This window comes from Zonotrichia albicollis, chromosome 1 (genome assembly GCF_047830755.1).
Source record: "Zonotrichia albicollis isolate bZonAlb1 chromosome 1, bZonAlb1.hap1, whole genome shotgun sequence".
Lineage (NCBI taxonomy): Eukaryota > Metazoa > Chordata > Aves > Passeriformes > Passerellidae > Zonotrichia > Zonotrichia albicollis.
Window position 1 is genome coordinate 154,639,246 of NC_133819.1, and position 24,959 is coordinate 154,664,204.

The 24,959-nt window shown below is 47.0% G+C and overlaps 1 protein-coding gene across 1 annotated transcript in view; it reads right to left on the reverse strand.

Moving 5' to 3' along the window:
* MROH1 (maestro heat like repeat family member 1) overlaps positions 1–24,959 on the reverse strand; it is a 157,184-nt gene that overhangs the window by 83,374 nt on the left and 48,851 nt on the right. The window contains exons 8-12 of the mRNA XM_074558509.1: positions 22,784–22,896; positions 22,627–22,714; positions 18,406–18,485; positions 10,898–10,997; positions 5,346–5,441 (exon numbers count right to left, since the gene is read on the reverse strand). Coding sequence (XP_074414610.1) covers positions 5,346–5,441; positions 10,898–10,997; positions 18,406–18,485; positions 22,627–22,714; positions 22,784–22,896 — 477 coding nt within the window. The remainder of the gene's footprint in view (positions 1–5,345; positions 5,442–10,897; positions 10,998–18,405; positions 18,486–22,626; positions 22,715–22,783; positions 22,897–24,959) is intronic.

Genomic DNA, 24,959 nt, shown 5'->3' on the forward strand with positions numbered 1-24,959 from the left:
AAATTCCCGGAATTCTACAGGGAAAATTTCTGGAATTCCAACGGGAAAATCCTGGGGTTCTAGCGGGAAAATCCCAGGATTCCAGCAGGAAAAATCTGGAATTCCAATGGGAAAATACCAGAATTCCAACGGGAAAATCCTGGGATTCCCACAGGAAAATACCAGAATTCCGGCAGAAAAATCCTGGAATTCCAATGGGAAAATTCCAGAATTCCAACGGGAAAATCCTGGGATTCCAGCAGGAAAATACCAGAATTCAGGCAGAAAAATCCTGGGATTCCAACGGGAAAATCCTGGGGTTCCAGCAGGAAAATCTCAGAATTCCAACGGGAAAATCCCAGGATTCTACAGGGGAAATTTCTGGAATTCTGCAGGGAAAATCCTGGGATTCCAATGGGAAAATCCCAGAATTCCAACAGGAAAACCCCGGAATTCCAACGGGAAAATACCAGAATTCCAACAGGAAAATCCCGGAATTCCAGTGGGAAAATCCCAGAATTCCAGCGGGAAAATCCCAGAATTCCAACGGGAAAATCCTGGGATTCCAGCAGGAAATTCCCGGAATTCCAGCGGGAAAACCCTGGAATTCTACAAGGAAAATTTCTGGAATTCTGCAGGGAAAATCCCGGAATTCCAGCAGGAAAATCCCAGAATTCCAACAGGAAAACCCCGGAATTCTACAGGGGAAATTTCTGGAATTCTGCAGGGAAAATCCTGGAATTCCAACAGGAAAATCCCAGAATTCCAACAGGAAAATCCCAGAATTCCGGCAGGAAAATCCCGGAATTCCAATGGGAAAATCCCAGAATTCCAATGGGAAAACCCCGGAATTCTACAGGGAAAATTTCTGGAATTCCAATGGGAAAACCCCGGGATTCCAAAGGGAAAATCCTGGAATTCCAACCAGAAATCCTGGAATTCCAGCAGGAAAATCCTGGAATTCCAAAGGGAAAATCCCGGAATTCCAGCAGGAAAATCCCAGAATTCCAACGGGAAAATCCCAGAATTCCAATGGGAAAGCCCCGGAATTCTACAGGGAAAATTTCTGGAATTCTGCAGGGAAAATCCCGGAATTCCAACGGGAAAACCCCAGGATTCCAATGGGAAAATCCTGGGGTTCCAGCAGGAAAATCCCAGAATTCCAATGGGAAAAACCCAGAATTCCAGCAGAAAAATCCCGGAATTCCAATGGGAAAATCCTGGGGTTCCAGCAGGAAAATCCCGGAATTCCAGCGGGAAAATCCCGGAATTCTACAGGGGAAATTTCTGGAATTCTGCAGGGAAAATCCTGGAATTCCAACAGGAAAATCCCGGGAATCCAGCGGGAAAATCCGAGAATTCCAACAGGAAAATCCTGGGATTCCAGCAGGAAAATCCCGGAATTCCAGTGGGAAAACCCCGGAATTCTACAAGGAAAATTTCTGGAATTCTGTAGGGAAAATCCTGGGATTCCAACGGGAAAATCCTGGGTTTCCAGCGGGAAAATCCCGGAATTCCAACAGGAAAATCCTGGAATTCCAATGGGAAAATCCTGGAATTTCAGCCAGAAAATCCCGGAATTCCAATGGGAAGATACCAGAATTCCAAAGGGAAAATCCCAGAATTCCAACTTGAAAATCCTGGGATTCCAGCACGAAAATCCCAGAATTCCAGAAGGAAAATCCCAGAATTCCAACGGGAAAATCCCAGAATTCCAATGGGAAAATCCAAGAATTCCAATGGGAAAATCCTGGGATTCCAGCAGGAAATTCCTGGAATTCCAGCGGGAAAACCCCGGAATTCTACAGGGAAAATTTCTGGAATTCTGCAGGGAAAATCCTGGAATTCCAACGGGAAAATGCAGAGATTCCAGCAGGAAAATCCCAGAATTCCAACGGGAAAATCCCGGAATTCCAATGGGAAAATCCCAGAATTCTACAGGGGAAAATACTGGAATTCCAACAGGAAAATCCTGGGAATCCAGCAGGAAACTCCTGGAATTCCAATGGGAAAATCCTGGGAGTCCAGCAGGAAAATCCTGGGATTCCAACGGGAAAATCCCAGAATTCCAACCGGAAAATCCTGGGATTCCAACAGGAAAATCCCAGAATTCCAGCGGGAAAACCCCAGAATTCCAAGGGGAAATCCCGGAATTCCAGCGGGAAAATCCCGGAATTCTACAGGGGAAATTTCTGGAATTCTGCAGGGAAAATCCCGGAATTCCAACGGGAAAACTCCCAAAATTCCCGTTCCTGATATTCCCATCCCCATTCCCAAAATTCCCATTCCCATTATTCCCATGCCCATTCCCATCCCAAGAATTCCCAGAATTCCTGAATCCCCAATCCCATTCCTTGGAATTCCCAATTTTCCATCCCCATTCCAAATCTCTCATTCCCACAATTCCCATCCCAATTCCCAGAATTCCCATTAATCCCATTATTCCCAAAATTCCCATTCCCAAAATTCCCGATTTCCCACTGCCATTGTTCCCAGAATTCCCAGAACTCCCATTCCATGAATTTTCCCATTCCCAGAATTCTCACCATTCCAAACCCCCAGAATTCCCATTGCCATTATTCCCAGAATTCCCAAATCGCCGGAATTCTTGCAATTCCCATTCCTCATTTTCCGTTCCCACAATTCCCACAATTCCAAAATCTCAGAATTCCAAAATCCCCATTCCCAGAATTCCCAGAATTCCCATAAATCCCGGAATTCCCATTCCCATCCCCATTATTTCCATCTCCACTCCCATTCCCAGAATTCCCAGGAATTTCCCAATTCCCAAAATCTCCATTCCCAATTTCCCCATTCCTGGAATTCCCAGAAATCCCCAAATTCCAATTCCCAATTTTCCATCCCCGTTCCAAATCTCTCATTCCCAGAATTCCCAGAATTCCCATCCCAAATTTCCCCATTCCTGGAATTCCCAGGATTTCCAGAATTCCCACCCCCATTATTTCCATCCCCATTCCCACTCCTAGAATTCCCAAATTCCCAAAATTCCCATTATTCCCAGAATTCCCATTCCCTGGAGTTCCCTCATTCCCAGAATTCCCATTATTCCCAGAATTCCCATTCCCAAATTTCCCATTCCCAATTTTCCCAGAATTCCCAGAATCTCCGTTCCCAATTTCCCCATTCCTGGAATTCCCAGAATTCCCCAAATTCCGATTCCCAATTTTCCATCCCCATTCCAAATCTCTCATTCCCAGAATTCCCAGAATTTCTATCCCCATTCCCATTTCTCCCAGAATTTCCAGAATTCCCAATCCCAATTTTCTACTCCCCAATCCCAATTTCGCATTCCTTGGAATTTTCTCATTCCCAATTTTCCATCCTCATAATTCCCATAATTCCCATTCCATGGACTTTTCCCATTCCCAGAATTCCCACAAATCCAAAATCCCAGAATTCCCAATTTCCCCATTCCTAAATTCCCAGAATTTCCATTCTCTGGAATTCTCTCATTCCCATTCCCAGAATTCCCAGAATCTCCATTCCCAATTTCCCCGTTCCTGGAATTCCCAGAAATCCCCAAATTCTGATTCCCAATTTTCCATCCCCATTCCAAATCTCTCATTCCCAGAATTCCCATTCCCATTTTTCCCAGAATTTCCAGAATTCCCATTCCATGGGCTTTTCCCATTCCCAGAATTCCCACAAATCCAAAATCCCAGAATTCCCAAATTCCCAGAATTTCCATTCCATGGAATTTCCCCCTTCCCATGTCTCAAAATTCCCAAAAATATTCCCAAAAATATTCCCAAAACAATTCCCACGACTCCCAAAATAATTCCCAGAATTCCCAAAATTAAAAAAAAACCCACCAAAATTCCCAAAATAATTCTTGGAATTCCCCAAAAGGTTCCCAAAATAATCCCTCGAATTCCTGAAATTCGCCAAAATTCCCCAAATAATTCCCAAAAATCCCCAAACAATTCCTGAAATTCTTGAAATAACTCCAAAAATTCCCCCCAAAATTCCAAAAATAACTCCTAAAAATTCCAGAAATTTTTTAAAATCCCAAAATTCCTGAAATAATTCCCAAAATTCCCCCCCAAAAAAACCAAAAATCCCAAATTCTCCAAATTCCCTGAGTAATTCCCAGAATTTCTAAAATTAAAAAAAAAACAAAATTCCCAAATTAATGCCCAAAATTCCCCAAAAATCCCTGAAATTTGCCAAAATTCCCCAAATAATTCCCAAAAATCCCCAATAAACCACCCCAAAATTCCCAAAATTCTTCCCGAAAATCCCCCAAATAATCCCCAAAAATTTCCAAGTTTCCCAAATAATCCCCAAAATTCCAGAAAAATTCCCCCAGATTCCCCCCAAATCCCCAAAATTTTAGAAAAAGTCACCAAAATGTCCCAAAATTTCAGAAAAAAATCCCAAAAATTTCCAAATAATCCCCAAATTCCCAAATACTTCCCAAAAAATCCCCAAAATTCCAGAAAAATTCCCCCAAATGGTCAAAAATTCCAGAAAAATTCCCCCAAATGTCCTAAAATTCCAGAAAAATCCCCAAAATTCCTGAAAAATTCCCAAATAATTCCCAGAGAATCCCCAAAATTCCAGAAAAATTCCACAAAGTTCACAAGTAATTCCCAAAGAATCCCCAAAGATGTCCCAAAATTCCCAAAAAACTCCCCAAAGTTCCAAAAAAATTCCCCAAATTCTGCAAATAATTCCCAATATTCCAGAAATATTCCAGAAAAATTCCAGAAAAATTCCCAAAATTCCCAAATAATCCCCAAAATTCCCAAAAAATTCCCCCAAAAAAACCACAAAATTCCCAAAAATTTCCCAAAATTCCAGAAAAATTCCACAAAATTCCCAAATAATTTCAAAAAAATCCCCAAAGATCCAGAAAAAAATCTCCAAATATTTCCCAAATGAATCCCCAAAATTCCAGAAAAATTCCCCCAAATTCCCGAAAAATTACCAAATAATCCCCAAAATTCCAGAAAAAAAATCCCCAAATTCCAGAAAAATTCCCCAAATGTCCCAAAATTCCAGAAAAAAAATCCCCAAATGTCCCAAATAATTCCCAATATTCCCCCAAAATTCCAGAAAAAAATCCCAAAATTCCCAAAAAATTCCCCAAAATCCCTGAAATTCCAGAAAAATTCCCCAAAATGTCCCAAAATTCCAGAAAAATTCCCAAAAATTCCCAAAATTCCCAAAGAATCCCCAAAAATCCAGAAATATTCCCCCAAATGTCCCAAATAATTCCCATATAATTCCCAAAAACCCACCCAAAATTCCCAAAATTCTTCCCAAAATTCCCCGAAATTCCCCAATAATTCCCAAAATTCCCGAATAATCCCCAAATTCCCAAATCCCCATGTCAGACTCACGGCAAAGATCTCCTGGAGGCCGCCGGGGCTGAGGCGCCTCCGGAGGAGCTCCCGGAGCAGCTGCGAGAGAGCGCCCAGGGCGGCCACGAGCAGGTCCTGGAAAGGGAAAACATCCTGGGAAATCCCGGAAAATCCCGGAATTCTGGCACTGGGAAAAATCCCGGAGTCCCCAAATCCAGCCCGGAAAAATCCTGGAAAAATCCCGGAAAAATCCAGAAAAAATACAGGAAAAATACAGGAAAAATCCCGGAATTCCGGCATTGAGAAAAACCCTGCAGTCCCCAAATCCATCCCAGGAAAATCCTGGAAAATCCCGGAAAATCCCAGAATTTTGGCACTGGGAAAAACCCCTGGAATCCCCAAATCCATCCCAGGAAAATCCCAGAAAAATCCCAGAAAAATCCCGGAAATATCCCAGAAAAATCCCGGAATTCCGGCATTGGAAAAGCCCTGCAATCCCCAAATCCATCCCAGAAATATCCCAGAAAAATCCCAGAAAAATCCCGGAAAAATCCCGGAAAAATCCCAGAAAAATTCCGGAATTCTGGCATTGAGAAAAACCCTGGAATCCCCAAATCCCTCCCAGGAAAATCCCGGACAATCCCAGAAAATCCCGGAATTCCGGCATTGGGAAAAAACCCCTGGAATCTCCAAATCCATCCTGGAAAAAATCCCGGAAAAATCCCGGAAAAATCCCGGAAAACTCCCGGGAAAATCCCGGAATTCCGGCATTGGGAAAAACACCCGGAATCCCCAAATCCATGCTAGGAAAATCCCGGAAAAATCCCGGGAAAATCCCAGAAAAATCCCGGAATTCCGGCATTGGCAAAAATCCTGGAATCCCCAAATCCATCCTGGGAAAATCCCGGAAACTCCCGGGAAAATCCCAGAAAAATCCCAGAATTCCAGCATTGACAAAAACCTGGGAATCCCCAAATCCATCCCGGGAAAATCCCAGAAAAATCCCAGAAAAATCCCGGAATTCCGGCATTGAGAAAAACCCTGGAATCCCCAAATCCATCCCGGGAAAATCCCGGAAAATCCCGGAATTCTGGCACTGGGAAAACCCCAGAATCCCCAAATCCATCCCACGGAAAATCCCGGAAAAATCTCAGAAAAATCCCGGAATTCCGGCATCGGCAAAAACCCCGGAATCCCCAAATCCATCCCAGGAAAATCCTGGGAAAATCCCGGAAAAATCCCAGAATTCCGGCATTGGCAAAAACCCCGGAATCCCCAAATCCATCCCGGAAATATCCCAGAAACATCCCAGAAAAATCCCGGAAAAATCCCGGAAAAATCCCGGAATTCCGGCACCGGCAAAAACTCCGGAATCCTCAAATCCATCCCAGGAAAAATCCCAGGAAAATTCCCAGAATTCCGGTATTGGCAAAAACCCTGGAGTCCCCAAATCCATCCCGGAAAAATCCCGGGAAAATCCCGGAATTCCGGCATCGGGGAAAACCCCAGAGTCCCCAAATCCATCCCAGGAAAAATCCCGGAATTTTGGCACTGGCAAAAACCCCGGAATCCTCAAATCCATCCCAGGAAAAATATGGAAAAATCCCGGAAAATCCCGGGAAAATCCCGGAAAAATCCCAGAAAAATCCCGGAATTCCAGCATTGGCAAAAACCCCGGAATCCCCAAATCCATCCCAGAAAAATCCTGGAATTCCGGCATTGGCAAAACCCCCGGAATTCCCAAATCCATCCTGGAAAAATCCCAGAAAAATCACGGAAAAATCCCGGAATTCCGGCACTGGGAAAAACCCCGGAATCCCCAAATCCATCCTGGGAAATGGGAATGGGGGAAATAATTGGGAAAAATGGGAAAAATGGGAATAATGGGAAGGATGGAAATGGGAACGGGAAACTGGGAATGGGAATAATGGGAATAATGGGAATGGGAATAATGGGAATGGGAATCTGGGAATGGGAATGATGGGAATGCGAAATTTGGAACGGAAAAATGAGAAAAATGGGAATGATGGGAATGGAATAATTCATGGGAAATTGGGAATAGAAAATCTGGGAATGAGGAAGGCAATTCCCACTGCTCCCACAGAACCTGGAGCTGGAATTCCCAGCAAAGCCGGAGCTGCCCCACCCCCAGGAAAACCCCGGGATGTCGGGATGGGAATTTTCCCGGAATTCCCGTTTTTCCCCCAAATCCCACCTGGGCTCCGGGCGGGGCCTGGAAAAATGGGAATGATGGGAATGATGGGAATGGTGGGAATGGTGGGAATAATGGGAATGGGGAATTGGGAAATTGGGAATGGGGAAATAGGAAGTGGGTCAAATTTGGAAATATGGGAATAGTGGGAATGGGAATAATGGGAATGATGGGAATGGGAATAATGGGAATAATGGGAATGGGGAATTGGGAAAGTGGGAAAAATGGGAATGGGAGTGAGGAAAATGGAAATGGGAAAAGTGGGAATAATGGGAATGATGGGAATAGGGTGGGAAGAATGGGAAAAAATGGGAATAAAGGGAAAGGGGATGAGAATGGGAATGATGGGAATAATGGGAATAATGGGAACAATGGGAATAATGGGAATGATGGGAACAATGGGAACAATGGGAATAATGGGAATGATGGGAACGATGGGAATGATGGGAATAATGGGAACGATGGGAATAATGGGAACAATGGGAATAATGGGAATGATGGGAAAAGTGAGAATAATGGGAATGATGGGAATGATGGGAACGATGGGAAAGGGGATCGGAATGGGAATTTGGGAATAGGAATCAGGGAAAGGGGAAAACAGGAAAAATAGGAAAATTGGGAAAAAATAGGAATAGAAAAACTGGGAATGAGGAAGGAAATTCCCATTGCTCCCACAGAACCTGGGAGCGAATTCCCAGAAAATCTGGAGAAACGGAAAACTAGGGAATGGGAATAATGGGAATAATGGGAATAACGGGAATAATGGGAATAATGGGAATCTGGGAATGGGAATGGGAATGATGGGAATGGGCAAAATGGGAATAATGGGAATAATGGGAATAACAGGAATGGGCAAAATGGGAATAACGGAAATAACGGGAATGGGAATTTGGGAATAGGAATGATGGGAATGAGAAATTTGGAATGGGAATGATGGGAATAGAACAATTTGGAATAAGAAATTGGGAATGGAAAAACAGGAACAAAGGAGGAAATTCCCACTGCTCCCACAGAACCTGGGGCTGGAATTCCCAGCAAAGCCGGAGCTGCCCCACCCCCAGGAAACCCCCGGGATGTCGGGATGGGAATTTTCCCGGAATTCCCGATTTTCCCCCCAATCCCCACCTGGGCCTGGAAAAATGGGAATAATGGGAATGGTGGGAATGATGGGAACGGGAATGGGAAATTGGGAAATTGGGAATGGGGAAATAGGAAATGGGGCAAATTTGGAAGAATGGGAATGGGAATAATGGGAATGATGGGAATGGGAATAATGGGAATGATGGGAATGATGGGAACAATGGGAATGATGGGAATAATGGGAATGATGGGAAAGGGGATTGGAATGGGAATTTGGGAATGGGAATCAGGGGAATGGGGAAAATAGGAAAAATGGGAAAATTAGGAAAAAATAGGAATAGAAAAACTGGGAATGAGGAAGGAAACTCCCACTGCTCCCACAGAACCTGGGAGCGAATTCCCAGCAAAGCCGGAGCTGCCCCACCCCCAGGAAAAGCCCGGGATGTGGGGATGGGAATTTTCCCGGAATTCCCGTTTTTCCCCCAATCCCACCTGGGCCCCAGGCGGGGGCGGGGCCTGGAAAAATGGGAATAATGGGAATGGTGGGAATGGTGGGAACAGGAATGGGAAATTGGGGAATTGGGAATGGGGAAATAGGAAATGGGGCAAATTTGGAAATGTGGGAATGGGAATAGTGGGAATGGGAATAATGGGAATGGTGGGAATGGGAATGGGAATAATGGGAATGGGGAATTGGGAAAGTGGGAAAAACGGGAATGGGAGTGAGGAAAATGGAAATGGGAAAAGTGGGAATAATGGGAATAATGGAAATAATGGGAATAATGGAAATAATGGGAATAATGGGAACGATGGGAATGATGGGAATAATGGGAATAATGGGAATAATGGGAAGAATGGGAATAATGGGAATAATGGGAATGATGGGAAAAGTGAGAATAATGGGAATGATGGGAATGATGGGAATGATGGGAATGATGGGAACGATGGGAATGATGGGAATGATGGGAAAAGTGAGAATAACGGGAATGATGGGAACGATGGGAACGATGGGAAAGGAGATCGGAATGGGAATTTGGGAATAGGAATCAGGGAAATGGGAAAAATGGGAAAAATGGGAAAAATGGGAAAAATGGGAAAGGAAAAAAAGGGAATTTGGAAATGGGAAAAATGGGAAAATTGGGAAAAAATAGGAATAGAAAATCTGGGAATGAGGAAGGAAATTCCCACTGCTCCCACAGAACCTGGGGCTGGAATTCCCAGCAAAGCCGGAGCTGCCCCACCCCCAGGAAAAGCCCGGGATGTGGGGATGGGAATTTTCCCGGAATTCCCGTTTTTCCCCCAATCCCACCTGGGCTCCGGGCGGGGGCGGGGCCTGGAAAAATGGGAATAATGGGAATGGTGGGAATGATGGGAACAGGAATGGGAAATTGGGAAATTGGGAATGGGGAAATAGGAAATGGGGCAAATTTGGAAATATGGGAATGGGAATAGTGGGAATGGGAATAATGGGAAAGGGAATGGGAATAATGGGAATGATGGGAATGATGGGAAAAGTGGGAATAATGGGAATGATGGGAATAGGGTGGGAAGAATGGGAAAAAATGGGAATAAAGGGAAAGGGGATGAGAATGGGAATAATGGGAATAATGGGAATAATGGGAATAATGGGAATGATGGGAATGATGGGAATAATGGGAATGATGGGAATGATGGGAATAATGGGAATAATGGGAAAGGGGATTGGAATGGGAATTTGGGAATAGGAATCAGGGGAATGGGAAAAATGGGAAAAATGGGAAAAATGGGAAAAATGGGAAAGGAAAAAAGGGAATTTGGAAATGGGAAAAACGGGAAAATCGGGAAAAAATAGGAATAGAAAAACTGGGAATGAGGAAGGAAATTCCCACTGCTCCCACAGAACCTGGGGCTGGAATTCCTACCTGGGAGTGAATTCCCAGAAAATCTGGAAAAATGGAAAACTTGGGAATGGGAATAATGGGAATAATGGGAATGATGGGAATGATGGGAACAATGGGAACGATGGGAACGATGGGAACGATGGGAATAATGGGAATAATGGGCACTATCGGAATAATGGGAAAGGGGATCGGAATGGGAATTTGGGAACAGGAATCAGGGGAATGGGGAAAATAGGAAAAATGGGAAAAATTGGGAAAAAACAGGAATAGAAAAACTGGGAATGAGGAAGAAAACTCCCACTTCTCCCACAGAACCTGGGAGCAAATTCCCAGCAAACCCGGAGCTGCCCCACCCCAGCAAACCCCGGGATGTCGGGATGGGAATTTTCCCGGAATTCCCGTTTTCCCCCCAATCCCACCTGGGCCCCGGGCGGGGGCGGGGGCGGGGCCAGGACGGAGCCCAGGGCGGCCTCCAGGAGCTCCGAGCGCTCGCGGTCGCTCAGCGGCGGCTCCAGGGAGCTGGGACGGGATCAGGAAAATCCGGGAATGGCATTTTGGGAATTCTCCCCACCTCCCCCATTCCCAGGGATGTTCAGGATCCCATTCCCAGGGAATTCCGGGAATTCTCTCCCATGGAATTTTCGGGAATTCACTCCCACCTCCCCCATTCCCAGGGATGTTCAGGTTCCCATTCCCAGGGATTCCCAGGGATCCCTGAGCTCAGCGGCGGCTCCAGGGCCCTGGGACCGAGCTCAGGAAAATCCAGGAATGGGAACGGCTGGGAATTGTTGGGGATTAATTAGGGGTTAATGGAAATTCAGGGCAATTTATTGGGAATTAATTGGGATTAATTGAGATTTATTGGGGATTAATTGGATTTTATTGGGAATTAATTGGGATTACTTGAGAATTATTGGGAATTAATTGGATTTTATTGGGAATTAATTGGGGTTAATTGAGAATTATTGGGGATTAATAGGGAATTATTGGGGATTATTGGAGATTAATGGGAATTATTGGGGATTAATAGGGAATTATTGGGGTTTATTGGATATTAATGGGAATTATTGGGAATTAACTGGGAATTATTGGGGATTAATTGGATTTTATTGGGAATTAATGGGGATTAATTGAGAATTATTGGGGATTAATTGGGAATTACAAGGAACTAATGGGGATTAAATGGGAATTATTGGGAATTAATTGGGAATTATTGGAGGTTAGTGGAAATTATTGGGAATTAATTAGGAATTATTGGGGGTTAGTGGGAATTAATTGGGAATTAATTGGGAATTCTCCCCACCTGCTTTGCCCCATTCCCAGGGAATTTCAGGATCCCATTCCCAGGGAATTCCGGAAATTCTCTCCCATGGAATTTCCGGGAATCCACCCCCACCTCCCCCATTCCCTGGGAATTTTTGGGCTCCCATTCCCAGGGGATTTTTGGGAATTCTCCCCACCCACCATCCAGGCTCCCTCCCCATTCCCAGGGATTTTCAGGTTCCCAATCTCATGGAATTCTTTGGGAATTCTCCCCACCTGCTTTCCCCCATTCCCAGGGAATTTCAGGTTCCCAATCTCATGGAATTCTTTGGGAATTCTCCCCACCTGCTTTCCCCCATTCCCAGGGAATTTCAGGATCCCATTCCCAAGGATTTTTGGGCTCCCATTCCCAGGGAATTTTTGGGCTCCCATTCCCAGGGAATTTTTGGGAATTCTCCCCACCTCCCATCCAGGCTCCCTCCCCATTCCCAGGGAATTTCAGGATCCCAATCTCATGGAATTCTTTGGGAATTCTCCCCACCTCCCCCATTCCCAGGGAATTTCAGGATCCCATTCCCAGGGAAAATCCAGGAATGGGAACGGGTGGGAATTGTCAGGGATTAATTAGGGATTAATGGAAATTCAGGGCAATTTATTGGGAATTAATTGGGATTAATTGAGAATTATTGGGAATTAATAGTTATTTTTTGAGAATTATTGGGGATTAATTGGGAATTATTGGGAATTAATTGGGATTAATTGGGAATTATTGGGGGTTAATGGGAATTAATTGGGAATTAATAGGGATCCCATTCCCAGGGAATTTCAGGATCCCATTCCCAGGGAATTTCAGGTTCCCAATCTCATGGAATTCTTTGGGAATTCTCCCCACCTCCCCCATTCCCAGGGAATTCCAGGATCCCATTCCCAGGGATTCCCAGAGATCCCTGAGCTCAGCAGCGGCTCCAGGGAGCTGGGACGGGATCAGGAAAATCCGGGAATGGAATCTTGGGAATTCTCCCCACCTCCCATCCAGGCTCCCTCCCCATTCCCAGGGAATTCCAGGATCCCATTCCCAGGGATTCCCAGGGATCCCTGAGCTCAGCGGCGGCTCCAGAGAGCTGGGACGGGATCAGGAAAATCCGGGAATGGGATTTTTGGGAATTCTCCCCACCTCCCCCATTCCCAGGGATGGTCAGGATCCCATTCCCAGGGAATTTCAGGATCCCATTCCCAGGGATTTTCAGGTTCCCAATCTCATGGAATTCTTTGGGAATTCTCCCCACCTCCCCCATTCCCAGGGAAGTTCAGGATCCCATTCCCAGGGAATTCCGGGAATTCTCTCCCATGGAATTTTCGGGAATTCACTCCCACCTCCCCCATTCCCAGGGAATTTCAGGTTCCCAATCTCGTGGAATTCTTTGGGAATTCTCCCCACCTCCCCCATTCCCAGGGAATTTCAGGATCCCATTCCCAGGGAATTTCAGGATCCCATTCCCAGGGAATTCCGGGAATTCTCTCCCATGGAATTCTTTGGGAATTCTCCCCACTTCCCCCATTCCCAGGGATTTTCAGGTTCCCATTCCCATGGAATTCTTTGGGAATTCTCCCCACCTGCTTTCCCCCATGCCCAGGGATGTTCAGGATCCCATTCCCAGGGAAAATCCAGGAATGGGAACGGCTGGGAATTGTCGGGGATTAATTAGGGATTAATGGAAATTCAGGGCAATTTATTGGGAATTAATTGGGATTAATTGAGAATTATTGGGAATTAATAGTTATTAATTGAGAATCATTGGGGATTAAATGGGAATTATTGGGGGCTAATGGGAATTAATTGGGAACTATCGGGGATTAATGGGAATTAATTGGGATTCATGGTGATTATTAGTAATTATTCGGAACTACTGGGGATTATTGGGGATTAAATGGGAATTATTGGGAATTAATTGGGAATTACCGGAGGTTAATGGGAATTTTTGGGAATTAATAGGGAATTATTGGGGATTAATGGGAATTATTGGGGAAAATCTGGGAATGGGAGCGGCCAATGGGGATGTGGGGCTGGGAATTATCGGGGATTCATTGGGATTAATGGGAATTATTGGGAATTATTAGTAATTATTGGCAATTACTGGGGATTAATGGGATTTATTGGGAATTAATAGGGATTAATTGAGAATTATTGGGGATTAATTGGGTTTTATTGGGAATTAATTGGGATTAATTGAGAATTTTTGAGAATTATTGGGAATTAATAGGTATTAATTGAGAATTATTTGGAATGAATTGGGAATTATTGGGGATTTATTGGGGATTAATTGGGAATTATTAGGGATTAATTGAGAATCAATGGGGATTAATTGGGAATTATTAGGGGTTAATCAGAATTATTGTGAAATATTGGGGATTAATTGAGAATTATTGGGGATTAATTGAGAATTATTGGGGATTAATTGGATTGTATTGGGAATTAATGGGGATTAATTAAGAATTATTGGGGATTAATTGGGAATTACAGGGAATTATTGGAGGTTATTGGGAATTATTGGGAACTAATTAGGAATTATTGGGGGTTAGTGGGAATTAATTGGGAATTAATTGGGAATTCTCCCCACCTGCTTTCCCCCATTCCCAGGGATCTCCAGGATCCCATTCCCAGGGAATTCCGGGAATTCTCTCCCATGGAATTTTCGGGAATCCGCCCCCACCTCCCCCATTCCCAGGGAATTTTTGGGAATTCTCCCCACCTCCCATCCAGGCTCCCTCCCCATTCCCAGGGATTTTCAGGATCCCAATCTCATGGAATTCTTTGGGAATTCTCCCCACCTCCCATCCAGGCTCCCTCCCCATTCCCAGGGAATTTCAGGATCCCATTCCCAGGGAATTTTTGGGAATTCTCCCCACCTCCCATCCAGGCTCCCTCCCCATTCCCAGGGAATTTCAGGATCCCATTCCCAGGGAATTTTTGGGAATTCTCCCCACCTCCCATCCAGGCTCCCTCCCCATTCCCAGGGAATTTCAGGATCCCATTCCCAGGGAATTTTTGGGAATTCTCCCCACCTCCCATCCAGGCTCCCTCCCCCATTCCCAGGGATTTTCAGGTTCCCAATCTCATGGAATTCTTTGGGAATTCTCCCCACCTCCCCCATTCCCAGGGAATTTCAGGATCCCATTCCCAGGGAATTCTGGGAATTCTCTCCCATGGAAGTCTCTCCCATGGAATTTTCGGGAATCTGCCCCCACCTCCCCCATTCCCAGGGATTTTTGGGCTCCCCCATTCCCAGGGGATTTTTGGGAATTCTCCCCAGGGAATTTCAGGTTCCCAATCTCATGGAATTCTTTGGGAATTCTCCCCACCTCCCCCATTCCCAGGGATTTTTGGGCTCCCATTCCCAGGGAATTTTTGGGAATTCTCCCCTCCTTCCATCCAGGCTCCCTCCCCATTCCCAGGGAATTTCAGGATCACATTCTCATGGAATTCTTTGGGAATTCTCCCCACCTCCCCCATTCCCAGGGAATTTCAGGATCCCATTCCCAGGGAATTCCGGGAATTCTCTCCCATGGAATTTCCGGGAATCCACCCCCACCTCCCCCATTCCCAGGGAATTTTTGGGAATTCTCCCCACCTCCCATCCAGGCTCCCTCCCCATTCCCAGGGATTTTCAGGATCCCAATCTCATGGAATTCTTTGGGAATTCTCCCCCACCTCCCCCACGCCCAGGGAATTTCAGGATCCCATTCCCAGGGAAAATCCAGGAATGGGAACGGGTGGGAATTGTTGGGGATTAATTAGAAATTAATCAAAATTCAGGGCAATTTATTGGGAATTAATTGGGATTAATTGAGAATCATTGGGGATTAATTGGGAATTATTGGGAATCAATTGGGATTAATTGAGATTTATTGGGAATTAATTGGGAATTATTGGGGGTTAATGGGAATTATTGGGGGTTTATTAGGGATTAATGGGAATTCATGGGAATTTATTGGGAATTAATTGGGATTAATTGAGAATTATTGGGAATTAATAGTTATTAATTGAGAATCATTGGGGATTAATTGGGAATTATTAGGAATTAATTGGGATTAACTGAGATTTATTGGGAATTATTGGGGGTTTATTGGGGATTAATGGGAATTCATGGGAATTTATTGGGAATTATTTGGGATTAATTGAGATTTATTGGGGATTAATTGGATTTTATTGGGAATTAATTGGGATTAATTGAGAATTTTTGGGAATTATTGGGAATTAATAGGTATTAATTGAGAATTATTGGGGATTAATTGGGAATTATTTGGAATGAATTGGGAATTATTGGGGATTTATTGGGGATTAATTGGGAATTAATGGGGGTTAATTGAGAATTATTGGGGATAAATTGGATTTTATTAGAAATTAATGGGGATTAATTGAGAATTATTGGGGATTAATTGGGAATTATTGGGGATTAATGGGAATTATTGAGAATTATTAGTAATTATTGGCAGTTACTGGGGATTAATGGGGTTTATTGGGGATTTCCTGGGGATTAAATGGGAATTATTGGGAACTAATTGGGAATTATTGGGGGTTAATGGGAATTTATTGGGAATTAATGGGGATTAACTGGGAATTATTTGGAGTTAATGGGAATTGTTGTGAAATATTGGGGATTAATTAGAATTAATTGGGAATTAATGGGGATTAATTGGAATTTATTGGGAATTAATGGGGATTAATTCAGAATTATTGGGAATGAATTGGGAATTATTGGGGGTTAATGGGAATTAATTGGGAATTATTGGGGGTTAATGGGAATTATTGGGGAAAATCCGGGAATGGGAGCAGCCAATGGGGGAGGGGGGGGGAGAGGCTGGGAATTATCGGGGATTCATTGGGATTAATGGGAATTATTGAGAATTATTAGTAATTGTTGGCAATTACTGGGGATTAATGGGGTTTATTGGGGATTTCCTGGGGATTAAATGGGAATTATTGGGAACTAATTGGGAATTATTGGGGGTTAATGGGAATTTATTGGGAATTAATGGGGATTAATTGAGAATTATTGGGAATTAATTGGGAATTATCGGAGATTAATGGGAATTATTGGGAATTAATAGGGATTGAGAATTATTGGGAATTATTGGCAATTATTGGAGATTAATGGGAATTATTGGGAATTAATAGGAATTAATTGAGAATTATTGGGAATTGATAGGGATTGAGAATTATTGGGGATTAATGGGAATTATTGGGAATTAATTGGGAATTACTGGGAATTAATAGGGATTAATTGAGAATTATTGGGAATGAATTGGGAATTATTGGGGGTTAATTGGGAATTATTGGCGGTTAATGGGAATTGGGAATTATTGGGGATCAATGGGAATTAATTGGGATTCATGGCGATTATTAGTAATTATTGGGAACTACTGGGGATTAATGGGGGTTTATTAGGGATTTAATGGGAATTATTGGGAATTAATTGGGATTTATTGGGAATTTATTGTGAATTAATTGTGAATTATTGGGAACTAATTTGAATTATTGAGGATTATTGGGAATTATTGGGAATTTAATAGGAATTGCTGGGAATTAATTGGGAATTATTAGGGATTAATGGGGATTATTGTGAGCTATTGGGCATTAATGGGAATTATTGGGAATGATTAGGGATTAATTGGGAATTATTTGGGAAATATTGAGAATTATTGGGGATTAAAATGGAATTATTGGAAATTGCAGGGAATTCCCATGGATGCAACCCCAAATCCCGAATCCCAGCACAACCCCAAATCCCAATCCTGGAATTCCCAGGAGGATCCAGAATTCCTGGAATTCCCAGAATTTCGGGAATGTTGGGAATTCTGGAATCAGAATTTGGGGCTGGGAATTCCCATGGATCCAACCCCAAATCCTGTTCCTGGAATTCCCGAAATTCCTGGAATTCCTGGGATAATTCCCATGGATCCAACCCCAAATCCTCAATCCCAGAATTCCCAAAATTCCTGGAATTCCTGGGATAATTCCCAAGGATCCAACCCCAAATCCCAATCCCAGAATTCCCAGAATTCCAGGGACAATTCCCATGGATCCAACCCCAAATCCCAATTCCAGAATTCCCGGAATTTTGGGAATTTTGGGAATTCCCAAGGACACACCAGAATTCCCTGGACAATTCCCAAGGATCCAACCCCAAATCCCAATCCCAAAATTCCTGGAATTACTGGGATAATTCCCAAGGATCCAACCCCAAATCCCAACCCCCAATCTCAGAACTCCCAGAATTCCTGAAATTCCTGGGATTTTGGGAATTCCCAAGGACACCCCAGAATTCCCGGGATAATTCCCAAGGATCCAACCCCAAGTCCCAATCCCAGAATTTTGGGAATTCCCAAGGACCCCCCAGAATTCCCTGGATAATTCCCAAGGATCCAACCCCCAATCCCGGAATTTTGGGAATTTTGGGAATTCCCGGCTCATTCCCAAGGATACACCAGGTGTGCGCAGGCGCTCAGCGCTCGCTGCCACATCTGGAATTCCCAAAATTCCTGGAATTCCTTGGATAATTCCCATGGATCCAACCCCAAGTCCCAAATCCCAATCCCAGAACTCCCAGGAGGCTCCAGAATTCCCGGAATTCCCGGAATTTTGGGAATTCCCGGCTAAGGATACACCAGGTGTGCGCAGGCGCTCAGGGCGTGTTCCCGCAGCCGCGTCCGCGGCGCCTCCGGAGGCTCCGCCCGCAGGAATTCCTGGGAAACGGGAAAAAAAACCCACGGGAATGGGGATGGAACGTTCTGGAATGTGCTGGAATGGCCCCTCTGGAATGTTCTGGAATGTTCTGGAATGGCTGTTCTGGAATGTTCCCTCTGGAATGTTCCCTCTGGAATGGCCTTCCTCTGGAATGTTCTGGAATGTTCTGGAATGTCCTCTCTGGAATGTTCTGGAATGTTCCCTCTGGAATGGTCCCTCTGGAATGTTCTGGAATGGTCCCTCTGGAATGTTCTGGAGTGTTCTGGAATGGCCATTGTGGAATGTTCTGGAATGTTCCCTCTGGAATGTTTTGGAATGTTCCCTCTGGAATGTTCCCTCTGGAGTGTTCTGGAATGTTCTGGAATGGCCCCTCCGGAATGTTCTGGAATGTTCTCTCTGGAATGGCCCCTCTGGAATGTTCTGGAATGCTCCCTCTGGAATGGCTCCTCTGGAATGTCCCCTCTGGAATGTTCTGGAATGTCCCCTCTGGAATGTTCTGGAATGTTCTGGAATGGCCCCTCTGGAATGTTCTGGAATGTTGCCTCTGGAATGTTCCGGAATGGCCCCTCTGGAATGTTGCCTCTGGAATGGTCTCTCTGGAATGTTCTGGAATGGCTCTTATGGAATGTTCTGGAATGTTCTGGAATGGCCCCTCTGGAATGTTCTGGAATGTTCCCTCTGCAATGGCCTCCCTGGAATGTTTTGGAATGTTCTGGAATGGCCCCTCTGGAATGTTCTGGAATGGCCCCTCTGGAATGGCCCCTCTGGAATGTTCTAGAATGGACCCTCCGAAATGTTCTGGAATGTTCTGGAATGACCCCTCTGGAGTGTTCTGGAATGGTCTGGAATGGCCCCTCTGGAATGTTCTGGAATGTTCCCTCTGGAACGTTCCCTCTGGAATGTTCCCTCTGGAATGTTCCCTCTGGAATGTTCTGGGATGTTCTGGAATGGCCCCTCTGGAATGTTCTGGAATGGCTCTTCTGGAATGGTCCCTCTGGAATGGCCTCCCTGGAATGTTCTGGAATGTTCAGGAATGGCCCCTCTGGAATGGCCTCCCTGGAATGTTCTGGAATGTTCCCTCTGGAATGTTCCCTCTGGAATGGTCTCTCTGGAATGTTCTGGAATGGCTCTTATGGAATGTTCTGGAATGTTCTGGAATGGCCCCTCTGGAATGTTTTGGAATGTTCCCTCTGGAATGTTCCCTCTGGAATGTTCTGGAATGTTCCCTCTGGAATGGCCCCTCTGGAACGTTCTGGAATGGCCCCTCTGGAACGTTCTGGAATGTTCCCTCTGGAATGTTCTCTCTGGAACGGTCCCTCTGGAATGGCCTCCCTGGAATGTTCTGGAATGGCCCCTCTGGAATGTTCCCTCTGGAATGGTCTCTCTGGAATGTTCTGGAATGGTTCCTCTGGAATGTTCCCTCTGGAATGGCTCCTCTGGAATGTTCTGGAATGTTCTGGAATGGCCCCTCTGGAATGTTCTGGAATGTTCCCTCTGGAATGGCCCCTCTGGAATGTTCTGGAATGTTCCCTCTGGAATGTTCTGGAATGTTCCCTCTGGAATGGCCCCTCTGGAATGTTCTGGAATGGCTCTTATGGAATGTTCTGGAATGTTCTGGAATGGCCCCTCTGGAATGTTCTGGAATGTTCCCTCTGGAATGTTTTGGAATGTTCCCTCTGGAATGTTCCCTCTGGAGTGTTCTGGAATGTTCTGGAATGGCCCCTCCGGAATGTTCTGGAATGTTCTCTCTGGAATGGCCCCTCCGGAATGTTCTGGAATGTTCCCTCTGGAATGGCTCCTCTGGAATGTTTTGGAATGTTCCCTCTGGAATGTTCCCTCTGGAATGTTCTGGAATGTTCTGGAATGGCCCCGCCGGAATGTTCTGGAATGTTCTCTCTGGAATGGCCCCTCCGGAATGTTCTGGAATGTTCCCTCTGGAATGGCTCCTCTGGAATGTTTTGGAATGTTCCCTCTGGAACGTTCCCTCTGGAATGTTCTGGAATGGCCCCTCTGGAATGTTCCCTCTGGAATGGCCCCTCTGGAATGTTCCCTCTGGAATGTTCTGGAATGGTCCCTCTGGAATGTTCTGGGATGTTCTGGAATGGCCCCTCTGGAATGTTCTGGAATGGCTCTTCTGGAATGGTCCCTCTGGAATGTTCTGGAATGGCCTCCCTGGAATGTTTTGGAATGGCCCCTCTGGAATGTTCTAGAATGGTCTGGAATGTTCCCTCTGTAATGTTCTGTAATGTTCTGGAATGTCCCCTCTGGAATGTTCTGTAATGTTCTGTAATGTTCTAGAATGTTCCCTCTGGAATGTTCTGTAATGTTCTGGAATGTCCCCTCTGGAATGTTCTGGAATGTTCTGGAATGGCCCCTCTGGAAGATCCCAAGGGGATCCAAAGGGAGCCGGTATCTCATCCCAGTCCCTCCCAGTATCCCATTGCCCCATCCCAGTTAATCCCAGTCCATGCCAGTATCCCATTATCCCATCCCAATCCCTCCCAGTTCCTTCCAGCCATCCCAGTCTATTCCCAGTATCCCATTATCCCATTCCCAGTCCATCCCAGTATCCCATTGCCCCATCCCAGTTAAACCCAGTATCCCATTCCAGTCCCTCCCAATCCATTCCCGTCCATCCCAATCAATCCCAATATCTGATCCCATTTCCTCCCAGTCCATCCCAGTCCCTCCCAGTGTGCCATTATCCCATTCCCAGTCCATCCCAGTCCCTCCCACTATCCCAGTATTCCATTATCCCATTCCCAGTCTCATCCCAGTATCCCACTATCCCATTCCCAGTCCATTCCCAGTCCATCCCAGTCCATCCCAATCCCATTCCAGTCCATTCCCAGTATCCCATTATCCCATCCCAGTCTGTCCCAGTCCCTCCCAGTCTGTCCCAATCCCATCCCAGTATCCCACTATCCCATCCCAGTCCATCCCAGTCCCTCCCAGGTCCTCCTAGTCCATTTCCAGTATCCCATTATCCCATTCCCAGTCCCTCCCAGTCCCTCCCAGTATCACATTATCCAATTCCCATTATCCCATCCCAGTTCATGCCAGCTCCCTCCCAGTTCTACCCAGTCCCATCCCAGTCCATTCCCAGTCTCTCCCAGTCCATCCCAGTCCATTCCAGTCCATCCCAGTCCATTCCCAGTCTCTCCCAGTCCATTTCAGTCCATCCCAGTCCATTCCCAGTCTCTCCCAGTCCATCCCAGTCCATTCCAGTCCATCCCAGTCCATTCCCAGTCTCTCCCAGTCCATTTCAGTCCATCCCAGTCAATTCCCAGTCTCTCCCAGTCCATCCCAGTCCATTCCAGTATCCCATTACCCCATTCCCAGTCCCTCGCAGTCTATCCCAGTATCTCTTTATCCCATCCCAGTCCGTCCCAGACTATCCCAGTCCATTCCCAGTATCCCATCCCAGTCCCTCCCCGTCCCATCCCAGTCCATTCCCAGTCCATCCCATTATCCCATCCCAATCTCATCCCAGTCCCTCCCAGTTCCTCCCAGTCCATCCCAGTCCCATCCCTATTAATCCCAGTATCCCATTATCGCATCCCAGTCCCTCCCAGTCTATCCCAGTCCATTCCCAGTATCCCGTTATTCCATCCCAGTCCATTCCCAGTATCCCGTTATCCCATCCCAGTCCGTCCCAGTATTCCATTATCCCGCCCCAGTCCATTCCCAGTATCCCATTATCCCATCCCAGTCCATTCCCAGTATCCCATTATCCCATCCCAATACATCCCAGTCCCATCCCAGTCCATCCCAATCCATCCCAGTCCATCCCAGTCCCATCCCAGTCCATCCCAGTCCATCCCAGTCCGTCCCAGTCCCTCCCATTATCCCATCCCAGTCCATCCCAGTCCCATCCCAGTCCATCCCAGTCCATCCCAGTCCGTCCCAGTCCCTCCCATTATCCCATCCCAGTCCATCCCAGTCCCATCCCAGTCCCATCCCAGTCCCATCCCAATCCATCCCAATACATCCCAGTCCCATCCCAATCCATCCCAGTCCATCCCAGTCCGTCCCAGTCCCTCCCATTATCCCATCCCAGTCCATCCCAGTCCATCCCAGTCCATCCCAGTCCCATCCCAGTATCCCATCCCAGTCCGTCCCAGTCCGTCCCAGTCTCACCACCATGAGCGCCACCAGCTCGGCCTTGTGGGCGATGCTGCCGCAGCCGCCGGGGCCGTTCCCGGGGTAATGCCCGGAATTCCCGGAACTGTTCCCGGAGCTGTTCCCGGAGTTGTTCCTGGAATTCCCGGAATTGTTCCCGGAGCTGTTCCCGGAGTTGTTCCCGGAATTCCCGGAATTGTTCCCGGAGTTGTTCCCGGAGCTGCCGCAGGCCAGGGCCTGGCTGATCATGGAGACGCTGCGGGCCAGGCTCAGCTTCAGCACCGGGTCCTGGCAACGGCAACGGAACCGCGATCAGCGGGATCGGGATCGGCCCGGAACCGGGACCAGCCCGGAAACGGAACCGGGATCGGACCGGAACCGGGATTGGGATCAGCCCAGAACCGGGATTGGGATCAGCCTGGAACTGGGATCGGGATCAGACCAGAACCGGAACTGGGATTGGGATCAGCCCGGAACTGGGATCAGGAACAGCCCGGAACTGGGATTGGGATCAGCCCAGAACCGGAACTGGGATCGGGATCAGCCCGGAACTGGGATCAGGATCGGCCCAGAGCCGGGATCAGGATCGGCCCACAACTGGGATCGGGATCAGCCCAGAACTGGGACCGGGATCAGCGGGATCAGCCCGGAACCGGGATCGGGATCAGCCCAGAACCGGGATTGGGATCGGGATCGGCCCAGAACCAGGATCGGGATCAGCCCAGAGCCGGGATCAGGAACGGCCCGGAACCGGGATCGGGATCAGCCCGGAACTGGGATCGGGATCAGCCCGGAACTGGGATCGGGATCGGCCTGGAACCGGGATCGGGATCAGCCCAGAACCGGGATCGGGATCAGCCCAGAACTGGAATTGGGATCAGCCTGGAACTGAGATTGGGATCAGCCCAGAACTGGGATTGGGATCAGTGGGATTGGCCCAGAACCAGGATTGGGATCGGCCTGGAATCCAGATCAGGAACAGCCCAGAACTGAGATCAGTGGCATCAGCCCAGAACCAGGATCGGGATCAGCCCAGAACCGGAATCAGGATCAGTGGGATTGGCCCGGAACTGGGATTGGGATCAGCCCGGAACCAGGATCAGGATCACTGGGATTGGCCCAGAACCAGGATTGGGATTGGCCTGGAACCCGGATCAGGAACAGCCCAGAACTGAGATCAGTGGCATCAGCCCAGAACCGGGACCGGGACCGGGATCAGCCCAGAACTGGAACCGGGATCGGGATCAGCCCAGAACTGGGATTGGGATCAGCCCAGAACTGGGATTGGGATCAGCCCAGAACCGGAACCGGGACCGGGATCAGCCAGGAACTGGGATCCAGATCAGCCCAGAACCGGAACCGGGATCAGGATCAGCCCAGAACCAGGATTGGGATCAGCCCAGAACTGGGACTGGGATCAGCGGGATCAGCCCAGAACCGGGATTGGGATCAGCCCGGAACTGGGATTGGGATCAGTAAGACTGGGATCAGGATCAGTGGGATCGGCCCGGAACCAGGATTGGGATCGGCCCAGAACTGGGATCGGGATCGGCCCAGAACTGGGATCGGGATCAGCCCGAAACCAGGACCAGGATCAGCCCAGCACTGGGATCGGCCCGTAACAGGAACTGGGATCAGACTGGGATTGGGATCGGCCCAGAACCGGGATCAGCTTGAAATCAGGATTGGGATCAACCTGGAATTGCGATCAACCCAGAATTCAGATCAGCCCAGAACTGGGATTGGGATCAGCCCAAAACTGGAACTGGGATCACCCTGGAACTGGGATCAGCTCAGAACTGGGATCAGCCCAGAACTGGAACTGGGATCACCCTGGAACTAGGATCAACGTGGAACTGGGATCAATGTGGAATTGGGATCAGCCTGGGACTGGGATAGGGATCAGTGGGATTGGCCTGGAACCGGGATTGGGATCAACGGGATCAGCCCAGAACCGGGATTGGGATCAGTGGGATCAGGATCAGCCCAGAACCAAAACTGGGATTAGCCCAGACCTGGAACTGGGATCAGCCCAGAACTGGGATCAGGATCAGCCCAAAATTGGGATCAGCCCAGAACTCAGATTGGGATCAGCCTGGAATTGGGATCAGCCCAGGATCAGGTTTGGGATCAGCCCAGAACTGGGATTGGGATCAGCCTGGAACCGGGATCAGCCTGGAGCTGGGATCGGAGTCAGTGGGATCAGCCCAGAACTGGGATTGGGATCAGCCCAGAACCGGGACTGGGATCAGCCTGGAACTGGGATTGGGATCAGCATGAACCGGGATCAGCCTGGAGCTGGGATCGGAGTCAGACTGGAACCAGGATCAGCCCAGAAATTGGGATCGGGA